The 12,702-nt window shown below is 40.1% G+C and overlaps 1 protein-coding gene across 16 annotated transcripts in view; it reads right to left on the reverse strand.

The window, feature by feature from the left end:
• The window catches only part of LOC105470260 (kalirin RhoGEF kinase), a 700,354-nt gene that overhangs the window by 11,312 nt on the left and 676,340 nt on the right, over positions 1-12,702 (reverse strand). For 15 of the 16 annotated variants that reach the window (XM_071089172.1, XM_071089152.1, XM_071089145.1 and 12 more), the window contains 2 exons: positions 12,615-12,693; positions 1,116-1,316 (listed from right to left, as the gene is read on the reverse strand). In XM_071089172.1, coding sequence (XP_070945273.1) covers positions 1,116-1,316; positions 12,615-12,693 — 280 coding nt within the window. Of the gene's footprint in view, positions 1-1,115; positions 1,317-12,614; positions 12,694-12,702 lie in introns of those variants that run through there. The other variant, XM_071089178.1, reaches the window with a different exon arrangement.

A 12,702-nucleotide genomic window follows, 5' to 3' on the forward strand; every position in this document is an offset into this window, starting at 1 on the left:
ATAGTTCACTAGCAATAGAATATGCCTTTTGAGTTAGGAGGTTCCCTACAGACAGGTGAGGCTCTGAAAAAGACTGTTAAGTCTAAAGTGACAAACTGCCAACTACTTAACCACATACAGTTTAAGTTTCACAAAAGGATTACAGATGCTAGCAGCACTGCTTTTGTCCCCTCTGTTTTTTTTCCAGCTGATTTTAAAAATAGCCAAACTTGCTTGCATTTTTGCTTTCTTATTTTATCATTCATAAATTCGTGGCAAGTTACTCACTGAAAGATCCCGTACACACACGCCTAGACTAACAATCACGCAACAGCCGGACTAACATGGTAGTTGAAAAGCTGAAAATGCAGGCACTTCTTTACTGAAAACGGGTTCTTGTGGAGCCATACACAGCAATGGTCTTTGGCAGAAATGTCTGTCTCCTGTCTAGGCCAAGGGCCTCATTAGCACCAATCTGATCACATTTCTGTTACTTGTATCACTTCTGAAAAGACTCTGTTCTCTTTCATCTCTGTGATCTTTATCTAAACCACAGAGCATACTGTTTCTTCTTAGTCTGGGGTAGTGGTGGGGAGAATGGGACATTATTGCTTTATTAAATCTATTCTAGGGGTATATGGTTGCCTAAGTCCCTAGAAAATCTGGAATGAGTGGAATGTTTTGAAGGTAAGGCTCTCCCCTAGAAGGAATTTCTTGGGTGGTAGACTGGAGATGCTATGGTGGTGAACTGACACACAGAGCCCTCTCTTTCAACTCCACCCTGTCAATCAGCCTACTGTTGACAAGCTCTTCCCAAACTCATGCCCAGCCCAAGAGTCCATAATAGAAAGAAAATAAACATGGAAGGGAGAGGGATATGGGTTCAAGTCCCAGCTTCTCTATTCCTAGTCTTAAGGAGCTAGTTCTAAGGACTTCCCTTATCCCTATTATGATGTTTTAATCTTTGAAATGGAAATGACATTGATTATAAAATGGGGGAGAGAGTGCATGTTATATGCAGCACTTTGCAAATGATAGGACCTTGTATAAAACGTAACTGTCTTTTCCATTAATTGTGGGCAAGAGCTAACCCAAATGGATGGGGGCGACTTTAGACAGACGGCATCTGTACTTACAGTTCCAAGATCAGGATGTAGGACGTGGGGGACTCATAGGTGTCATGGAGAGTGATGTACTGAGGGTGCTGTAGGTGCTGAAGCAGGGCAGCCTCGTGGGCAGCCTGTTCTTTCTTCTTCATTTTTTTACTAACAAATTTCACAGCCACATCTTTGCGGGTAGCTTTGTGAAAGCATTTCTTTACTATAGAGAAACGGCCTCTGGAAAAGCAAAAGGGAAAGTTTACCAACATTCATCAATTAACTAGATATATTTTATTCATGGATAAGTAAAGTTTTGTGTGAAGTGGTCAGATAGATTTTATTAGGAATCCTACTCTCCTATATTTTTAATTATAATGTTATTCAGAAAATCCATTTTCCTTCTTTAGCATTTTAGGTTTTTTTGAGATGTCAAAAACTAATATATTATATAATATAATTATATTATACATTATATTTTTATATATAATATAAAGCTTTTTTTTTTTTTTTTTTGAGACAGGGTCTTGCTCTGTTATCCAGGCTAGAGTGCAGTGATGTGATCATGGCTCACTGCAGCCTCAACTTTCCAGGCTCAAGCCTCTTGCCTCGGCCTCCCAAAGCCCTGGGATTACAGGTGTGAGCCACTATGCCTGGCCTAACTAATATAATTTTTTTAACCAATATTTTTCTCTGCCATTTTGACCATCAATGGCAGTTCAGTTTTCTTTTCTAGGCAGAATACATATTTCTGTGAAATACAACAATAGAAACAGCAATAATGTTAAAGAAGGAGGAATTCTACTCAATGATAATTTTTAAAACATTTTTATTGTTTTTTTCTCCTTCTCATACATACCAATTCTACTTCCTTCAAGGTGTAGCACAAATGCTACCTCTTTATGGGGCCATGACATGATGAAAAGGCCAGACTGTAGAGCCACTGCAAATTGGATTTTTTTTTTTTTTAATTTCAACAGGTTTTTGGGGAACAGGTGGTGTTTGGTTACATGAATATGTTCTTTAATGGTGATTTCTGAGATTCTGGTGCACCCATCACCCAAGCAGTGTACACTGTACCCAGTGTGTAGTCTTTTATTTCTCACCACCGTCTCACCCTTTCCCCCGAGTCCCCAAAGTCCATTGTATCATTCTTACGCCTTTGTGTCCTCATAGCTTAGCTCTCATTAAAAACATTTTTAAAGAGTCCCTTGTTTCATTTTATTTTATATTTGTTATCTTTTTATTATGAAAACTTTCTAATATACACAAAAGTGAAGAAAATAGCAAAATAGATCTCCTATGCAGCCAACTTCAATAATCATGAACCTTTTAATCAATTTTGTTTCATCTATCTCTTTTCTATACGCTGCTTTTTTTTTCCCCTGGAGTATTTTAAGCAAATCCAGATATAATGTCATTTCATTCATAAATACTTCAGTTTACATCCCTATTGACAAGAACACTTAGAAATATATAACCACTCTGCCATTATTACATCTGACAAAATTACCAACTCCTGAAATAGAATGGTTCCCAGATACAGCTGTTGCCCTGTGGAAGGTGGCAAGAGAGCTCTGTAGGGGCACAGGTCAGCAATGGGGCAGATTAAGGGAGGGTCAGCAAGGTGATAAGGCAGCACCATCCAAGCCCTGCCCACGAGGTGTCCTAACCCACGAGCAGAGGAGTGAACAGTCTGAAGACCAGCCCATTCCTCCAACAGAAATGGGTGTGTCGTGGCCACCATGAAGATCATCTAACTGCCTCCTTGACCTGGCTCTGTGCTCAAAAGGCAACTTTTTAATAATACTTTTTTTCCCATCATATATTTGCATAAAATAAAATAATGTGCTAATAAGGCCAGGTGCAATGGCTCGTGCTTGTCATCCCAGTGCTTTGGGAAGCTGAGACAGGAGGATTGCTTGAGCCCAGGAGTTTGAGACCAGCCTGGACAACATAGTGAGACCCTTTCTCTTTAAAAAAAATTGTTTTTTAAAAATAATGTACTAATTAGTAAAACAAGTCTTAGACAAGTATTTATTGAACATACATTATTTACCAAATATCATTCTTGGCACAGTAAGCAAATATTTGGTCAAAATGGCAGTTTTGTGTCACATTACAAATTAATAAATTGCCATTCTGGTTTTCAACAGTGCTCTCTTTGTGAGTTTGATTATCATAAGTTACTTCTCGCAGAGGAGTGAAATGGAACAATGAAAACAATTGAATGTTGAGGATAGCTCTCCTGAATTTAGTGGCCACATCAAGGTACTGCTAGCTTCATTTTTAGAAAAAGGTTTGTAGTTGTTAAAGTTATGCAGCCCCATGGTTAAAAAAGTCAATTATCTTTACAGATTTGTTATTAAAAAAAAAAATGCATCCCCATTTTTCCTTCCCTGGAGTCTTGCTCTGTCACCCAGGCTTGAGTGCGGTAGCATGATCTTGGCTTACTGCAATCTCTGCCTCCCAAGCTCAAGTGATCCTCCAACCTCAGCCTCCCAAGTAGCTGGGACTACAGGCATGCACCACCATACCTGTCTAATTTTTTGTATTTTTTTTGTAGAGATGGGATTTAGCCATGTTGCCCAGGCTGGTCTTGAATTCCTGAGCTCAAAGCGATCCATCCACCTTGGCCCCTCAAAGTGCTGGAATTAGGCATGAGACACCGTGCCTGGCCTGCGAGGCAGTTTAATACATCAATTTAATATAGTTTAGCAGATTATTGAAATATTTACTTATATGACTCTCAATCGTATGCTTTGAGTGGCTACTTCTTCATTTTTCAGTTTTAATTATTTCTATTGACATCCCACTATGGAAGATGAGATTTTAGCCTCCTTCCTCTGTCCCTGCCACATAACTGCTATCCCCATCCACTGTCCTCCCAATAAAATTATAATCAATATTCAGTGTCTACATTACTACACTATGTCTATGCTATTCACAGTTGAGCCTCTAGTAAACTATGAATACTTTTCCTTTTTCCGACAGAATGCAATCTTCAATCATTTCCGACAAAGAGTGCATGGGAAATAAATTGTTTCAGACTTGCATATCTGAAAATTTGTACTTATTCTACTTTTATACTTGATTGTGAGTTTAGCCGAGTATAATCCAGTTGGAAAATTTTTCAATCACAATTTTGAAGGAATTATTCTGTTGCCTTCCAACTTCTATTGTTATTGGTAATGTTAACTGTTAATGTCTAAAGCATTATGATTCCTAATCCTTCATGACCCCTTTTCTTCATGGAGAATTTGTAGGCTCTTCTTTCTTCCTAAGTGTTGAGAAATTTCACAATTATGTGCTGCAGTATGATCTATTTTCATCCATTAGGTTGGGCACTCAGGTGCTCTCTCAATTAGTAAACTAATGTCTTTTCATTCTGGGAATATTTTATTTTTTAGAAATAATTCCTTCTTCTCTGTATAATTTGTTCTATTCTCTCTTTCTGGAATTTCTGTTTTTCAAATTGGACCTTCTAGTCTAGTCCTCTAATTCTTCTTTTCCTATTCTATTTCCCTTTTTTTTTTCCGGTTACTCAGATTTCTGGGAAATTTCCTCAACACTGTCTTCCCACACTTCTATTAAGGTTTTCAGGCCAGTTGCAGTGGCTCACGCCTGTAATCCCAGCACCTTGGGAGGCCAAGGTGGGTGGATCACTTGAGGTCAGAAGTTCAAGACCAGCCTGGACAACATGGTGAAACCCCATTTCTACTAAACATACAAAAATTAGCCAGGCATGGTGGTGTGTGCCTGTAATCCCAGCTACTTGGAAGACCGAGGCACAAAAATCACCTGAACTTGGGAGGCAGAGGCTGCACTGAGCTGAGATTGTGCTACTGCACTCCAGCCTGGGTGAAAGAGCAAGGCTCTGTCTTAAAAAAAAAAAAAAGGTTGTTTGTTGTTTTTTTGTTTTTTGTAGAATTATGCTCTTGTTTTATAATTTCTTTTTTTTTTTTTTTTTTTTGAGACGGAGTCTCGCTCTGTTGCCCAGGCTGGAGTGCAGGGGCCAGATCTCGGCTCACTGCAAGCTCCGCCTCCCGGGTTTACGCCATTCTCCTGCCTCAGCCTCCCGTTGTTTTAAAATTTCAATATTATCCTTTATCTAAGGATACTAATGAGAGTTTTTGGAAGTCTTTTGCTATATAGTGTGTTTACTTTCTTCTACTTTTGTTTTGATTTCTGTCTTTAATGTTAAAGATTTTCCTCAACTGTTCAGAAATTCTTAGTAGTTAAATTCATTTCACCTGGAGGATATTTTTTGCTAGATTTAGAATTATTGGTGGCTAGCTCTTTTCTTTCAGCATTTTAAAGATGTTGGTTCTGTTGTCTTCTTGCCTCCATGGATTCTGATGAGAAATCTGCTGTCATTTGAGTCACTGTTCTACCTGAATGTAATATGTTGTTTTTTTATCTTGTTTCTTTCAAGATTTTTTTTCATATATTTGTTTTCGGCAGTTTGATTATAATGTGTTTTGGGCATGGTTTTTGTTTGTTTTTTATTTAGGTCACTAAGCTTCTTTAAAAATGTGTGTCTTTTGCCAAATTTGGGACATTTCTAGTCGCTATTTTTTCAAAAATTTTTTCTGCACAAATCACTTTTTTCTTTCCTTCAGGAGTTCTAATGACATGAATGTCAGACCCTTTGATATTTTTCCATAGGACCCTGGGATTATGTCTAATATTTGTAAAACATTTTTTCTCTCTATTCTTCATGTTGGATAATTTATATTTCTTCCTCTTCAATTTCACCAACTCCTCCATCAGCTTTGTTCTGTTATTGAATCCATGCTGTAAATTTTAAAATGTTAGATATTCTATTTTTTGTTATGCAATTTTCATTTAAAAATAATTTCTATTTCTCTGCCAATAACTTCTATCTTTCCATTCATTTCAAGAGTGTTCACCTTTACCTTACAGAAGATGGTTGTAATTGCTACTTTAAAGTCTTTGTGTGATAGTTCCAATATTTGGATCATCTCAGAGCTGGCATCTGTTGATTGTTTTCTTCCCAAGAATTTTTTAAGTTTTTTTCTGCTTTTTGTAATGTTGAGCAATTTTAGATTGTATCCTGAACATTTTGAATGTTATGTTGTGAGACTCTGATTCTGTTAAAATCCTTTGGAGAAGGTTGATTTTTGGTTTATTTGTATGTTTTGGTCAGTAATCAGCTTGGTTAGGTTCAGGCTGCAAGTTCCGTCTCACCTTCTGTGGGAGGTGGTTCTATTGTCAGTTCAGCTTTCAAAGTGTTTACTATGCTTTTAGGTCTGCCTCTTGTGAGCACCACACAAAGAGTAGTCTGAAGCTAAACAGTCACTGCGCAGTGGTTTACATCATAGTCCAGTTCTCAGAGCCTTGCTATATTTCTTTGAATGTGCCTTACACATGCACAGCCGGAAGGTGGCCCAGGATTTGAGTCATTTCATATAGAATTAGGAAATCTTCTTTTGCTTTCTCCTGAGATTTCCCCCGCATTCTTTATCTCCTAAGTGCCCCTTTTTGAAGTTGTCTGGCCAGAAAGATGGGATTCCCTCAGAGGTTTAGCTTCCTGCACTGTCATGCAGTTTCACATGACTGCCCTTGGGGTGAAGGAGTGACAGTAAGGAGACAGAAAAAAACAAACAAAGCATGAATTATTCTGTTCTCTCCACTCAAAGGGTTCCCCTTTCTTTGTCCTTTGGCCAGAAATGTGGGTTTTTCTTGGAGTTTTTGCTCTTTGTGCATGCTACATAGTTCTTTGATTTGGCCCACACTTGTATCAAAGCTGGGGAGATAAAGGAGAAAAGAGGAAAGAAGAAAAAAGGAAGGAAGGAAGAAGGGAAGAAAGGAAGGAAGGAAGGAAGGAAGGAAGGAAGGAAGGAAGGAAGGAAGGAAGGAAACTGCTATTCTCCTTGTCATTAGCCATTCTTCAAATTTTTACTTTTCTTTCTTTCCTTTTAGTTTTTTGAGACAGGCTCTTGCTCTGTCACCCAGACTGGAATGCAGTGGTGCCATCTCGACCTCCTAGGCTCAAACAATCCTCCCACCTCAGCTTCCCAAGTAGCTGGGACTACAGGTGTGCACCACCGTGCCTAGCTAGTCTTGTCTTTTATTTTTTTTAGAGATGAAGTCTCACCATATTGCCCAGGCTGGTCTTGGACTCCTGGGCTCAAGTGATCCTCCTGCCTCAGCCTCCCAAAGTGCTGGGATTATAGGCGTGAACCACCACATCCAGCCCAAGTCTCTTGACTTTCCATTCTCATCTCTATTATTTAATTTAATATCCAGGTATTGCTTTTTGTATCTTGTCCGGGATTCTGGTTGTAATCAGTGGGAGATAAAGGCTACAGTGGGTTTACTATATCATGGCCGGCATTGGAAGTCGGCTCATTTTGAAAGTTCAGGAATAAAAACGTGTTTGGTGGCAGGGCATGGTGGCTCACACCTGTAATCCCAGCACTTTGGGAGGCTGAGGCAGGCAGATCACCTGAGGTCAGGAGTTTGAGATCAGCCTGGCCAACATGGAGAAATCCCGTCTCAACTAAAAATACAAAAATTAGCTGGGTGTGGTGGCAGGCACCTGTAATCCCAGCTACTCGGGAGGCTGAGGTAGGAGAATCGCTTGAACCTGGGAGGTGGAGGTTGCAGTAAGTCGAGATTGCATCATTGCACTCCAGTCTGGGAGACAGACTGGAGTGTCTAAAAAAAAGAAAAGAAAAGAAAAAAGATGTTTAGAAGCTCTGAGCTTGTGGGTGAAGCCTGTCAACTTTTACTTTACTACAGAGTAATTTGACCAGACTGCTCAGATGGGAAAGCTCCATAATCAGTATCTTTAAGTCTTTCCTTTTGGGCTGGTTAGAGTTCCCGGAGAAAGAGCCCCCTGCTTTCTGCCTAGAGGGTGAAACCCTGGCTGTCAACCTCTGGAGGTCCAGCGGATAAGAGAGCTGGGTTCTCAGTACCCAGCATGCATACATTCTCATATTGTCCCTGTTTGCAGAATGGCTCCACTGCCTTCAACTGTGCGTGGTGTCCCCAAGGGCAGGGATGCTCCATTTTTCCCTTTCCAGAAAATAAAACTCCAGGCCGGGCATGGTGGCTTATGCCTGCAATCCCAGCACTTTGGGAGGCCAAGGTGGGGGGACTACTTGAACCTGGGAATTCGAGACCAACCTGGGCAACACAGGGAGACCTTGTCTCTACGAAAAATTTAAAAATTAGCTGGGCATAATGGTGTGTGTCTGTAGTCCCAGCTCCTTGGGAGGCTAAGAGGATCACTTGAGCCCAGGAGGTCAAGGATGTAGTGATTGAGCCACTGCAGTCCAGCCTAGGTGACAGAGTGAGACCCTGTCCTAAAACAACAACCACCACCACAACAAAAGAAACAAAGAAACGAGAAAGAGAGGAAGAGGGAGGAAGGGAGGAAGGCATGGAAGGAGGGAAAAAGGAAGGAAGGAAGGAAGGAGGGAGGGAGGGAGGAAGGGAGGGAGGGAGGGAGGGAAGGAAGGAAGGAAGGAAGGAAGGAAGGAAGGAAGGAAGGAAGGAAGGAAGGAAGGAAGGGAAGAAGGAAGGAACAAGGAAGGAACCAGTCTTTTCTTGGATGAGGAAAGACAATCACACAGATATTTGAAGCTGGGGAGCAGATTTGGAGCCAGCTTATCCCTTGAGAATGCTGACCGGTTGCCTGTATAGAATCTAAAAAGGTAGGACCAGGTCTCCAGGTAAGGATGGCAGGCTGAACACAGACATCAGTTTTCACTCCCTTCTGAGACACAACTTCTCAAAAAATTTTAGCCAATCCTTTCAATTTTAGCATCCTCCTTCTACCTACTTCCAGAGTACTTGATGCTCCTAATACCTGAGCCTTTGGGTAATTCTGCTGCAAAAATTACACTGGCCCTCATTTGACCCCATGACTGACTGACTCAGTTCTTCAAGATCATTTACCATTCTTTCATCTGTTTTTCTGTGTCTAATACTTTATTTTTGTCTCTTCTTCCAATGTCCTCATTCTTATATGCCTACTTTAAAAAAAAAAAAACCCTTCATTGTAGTTTCAATGAAATTTAGGAGGAAGTGAAAATCGATGCCTGTGTTCAACCTGCCATCTCACCTGGAGACCTGGTACTGCTACCTTTCTGTATAGCAATGGGTATAGGCAATGGTCAGCATTTCCAGTGACAACCCCCTGCGTTCTTTATACTGCATTGTTGCCTATATAGTTCATTCCTGGTTAAACATGCCATACTCAAGTGCCCTTTCCTTCTAGGATGTGCTGTAGGAGAGAACATATTCCTTCCTGCACTGTGGTTTTTTATAGTATTTAATTATCAGAGCGCTCCTTTTAACAGAATAGTCACAAAGGCCCAGAATTCCAGTTTAGGTATGATGAAGAAAGTCGATTCACTTCCACGGCCCTGACACAAATACCTTTCCTGTGTCTCACATTAACATCTCCATGTATTATTTTGGCCGGGTGCGGTGGCTCACGCCTGTAATCCCAGTACTTTGGGAGGCCAAGGTGGGTGGATTGCTTGAGCTCAGGAGTTTGAGATTATCCTGAGAAACATGATGAAACCTCGTATCTACAAAAAAATGCAAAAATTAGCTGGCTGTGATGGCTCACACCTGTAGTCCCAGCTACTTGGGAGGCTGAGGTAGGAGGATCACTTGAGCCTGGAAGGTCGAGGCTACAGTAAGCAGTGATCACACCACTGCACTCAAGCCTGGGCAACAGAGTGAGTCCCTGTCTCAAAGAAATAAGGAAAAAGAATAAGAATTTCCATGTATTATTTCTATTCTGTTAATGTACAACATTTTGAAAAGATCTTCTGAAAATATGAGGACTATTCTTGGGAGAGAGGAAAAGCTTCAGGCTGTTAGAGACTTTAAAACAAAAACATTGATTACTTTTGAACAGATAAGAAAATTGATCTTCCCTTTGAGAAATATCAAACTAGCCATCTGTTTTAGCTAAAACATGCCTTAATCTATGGCTAATAATAGCAAACGCATGTCTCCAGGAGGAATTAACTGGGACATCCAGGTGATGAAACCGATTTCATTTAGAACTAGCTGGGGATTTAATTGGCCCATTATTGGGGGTCATGTTTAGCTTCACAAATTTCAACATAATAGAGCAAACTAGATTTCAGTTACTAGAGCTTATTTTGGACAATAATTGATATGATGAGAAACAATATATACTAGTAAAACAAGCCCAGGCTTGGAGTTAGGTAGCCCAGAATTTGAATCCTGGCTCCACACCTCCGAGTTGTGGGACCTTGAGAAAGTTACTTAATCTGACCCTGAGTTTCCTTTACTGAAAATATACTTCAAGCTGGGTGAGATGGGTGGCTCATGCCTGTAATCCCACACTTTAGGAGACTGAGGCGGAAGGATTGCTTGAGCCAGGAGTTTGAGACCAGCCTGGGCAACATAGTGAGAACTCCATCTCTACAAAACAAGAACAAAAAATTCTTGTAAAAGTTTGCCAGGTGTGGTGGTGTGCACCTGTAGTCCCAGCTACTTGGAAGGCTGATCATCCTCCTGCAAGCCTGGGGGGATTGCTTGAGCTCAGGAGATTGAGTGTGCAGTGAGCTATGATAGTGCCACTGTATTCCAGCCCTGGTGACAGAGACAGACCCTGTCTCAAAAAAAGAAAAAAGAAAAAAGAAGACAAAAAGACAATATACTCAGCCGGGTGTAGTGGCTCAGGCCTATAATCCCAGCACTTTGGGAGGCGGAGGTAGGAGGATCGTTTGAACCCAGGAATTCAAGACCAGCCTGGGCAACATAACAATACCCGATCTCTATCTTTTTAAAAAAAAAAAAAAAAAAAGAAAGAAAAAAGAAAGAAAATCTGCTCAAACAGTATCTCATAGTGTTGTATGGATTAAATTAAATAATGTTTGTGTATTAAGCAGTAGGGCTCAAACAAATAAACAAAAATAACATTTGTATGTAGGATCTGCTTAGTATCTACAATGCTATAGATACGGAGATCCTCATTATCATCATCATCATCACATACATTTCCTTGGCTTTTTTCTTCTGTTTGGCTACACAAAGAAGACAGGAAAGGAGAGGTAGAGTTTGTTTTTGATGAAAGCTGCTGTAACGGAAGGCAGGAATGACATGGTGACTCCTGCCTAAGACACAGGAATAAGGACCATTTGGCTTCCTCTATAACTTCTGTCACAACCACACCAGTTAAAAAATGTTATGCTTCACTGAGAGATGCCAATCAGAGATAGAGATGATGCCGATGGCCCATTGTTAGTGGGTATTCTTTTATTTATACATCGGAGGGGATGATCTTATGGGTGGGCAACTGTAAGACCTACCCACATTCCCTCACCCAGACCACCTGGAGGCTAAAGCATGTATAGGGATGAACCCCTTTTGTTTCTTTCCCATCAACTATTTTGTGGGCCAGGTGATAGAGTTTTAATTTTTCTGTTAAAAGTCATATTTGTATCCATTTTATTTTTGAGGACACACTAAATGTTCTCTAACCAAAATACTGCAAGTGAGAGAGAGAAAGAGAAAGGTATGGATGTGTATATGTGTGGCAGGGGGAGGACTGGGATTAGAAATCCTCATAAAATAATTAATGTGCTTGGTACACGGGCAATATAGAGATCTATACCCAACAATTAGTGATTATACAGTCTTCCCAGGAACATATGGAAGTTTTTACAAAAATTAATCATGTGCTACTCATAAAGCAGGTCCAAACAAAAACCAAGGAATCAGTACCATATAGATTTTCTGACCACAATGCAAATTAAGTCAGAAATCAGTAATAAAAAGATACTTTTAAAAACTCATACATTTAAAAATCTCATATATATAAAAACATGTTTCCATTATAGCGAGATCAAATAAAAATTCATGGTTGGAGAAAACTACATATAACTAATAAGGAAAATACTGCATATCAAAACTCAGACCTATAGCTAAAATTGTAGTTTGAAGAAAATTTTGGGCCTTAAATTTTCATATTAGAAAAGAAGAAAGGCTGAGAATTGATGAATGAAGAATCCAACTTAAAAGGTTAGAAAAATAACAGTAGAAATGGCCGGGTGGGTGGCTCATGTCTGTAATCCCAGCACTTTGGGAGGCCGAGGCTGGAGGATCACCTGAGGTCAGGAGTTCGAGACCAGCCATGACCAGCATGGAGAAACCCCGTCTCTACTAAAAATACAAAATTAGCTGGGCGTGGTGGCACATGCCTGTAATCCCAGCTACTCGGGAGGCTGAGGCAGGAGAATTGCTTGAACCTGGGAGGTGGAGGTTGCGGTGGAGCCGAGATTGCACCATTGCACTCCAGCCTGGGCAACAAGAGTGAAACTCCATCTCAAAAAAAAAAAAAAAAAAAGAAAAGAAAAGAAAAAAAGAACAGTAGAATATATAAATATTTTAGTTGTTTTCTTGCTATGGAAAGAATTGCATTTGTAAAAGAAATAAACAATGACAACAACAAAAAGTTATTATTCTGATGTGATGTTGCTAGGTGTTCATGAACGAAGGAATAGAAAACTGTGTCATTACCTTCCAATTTCATTCAACTCAGTGTAAGCTGAGTCAAAATTTTCCTTCCAAGAAATGGTGGCACCATCAGCAGCAGCATCTTCGGAAG

Source organism: Macaca nemestrina, chromosome 2 (genome assembly GCF_043159975.1).
Source record: "Macaca nemestrina isolate mMacNem1 chromosome 2, mMacNem.hap1, whole genome shotgun sequence".
Classification (NCBI taxonomy): Eukaryota; Metazoa; Chordata; class Mammalia; order Primates; family Cercopithecidae; genus Macaca; species Macaca nemestrina.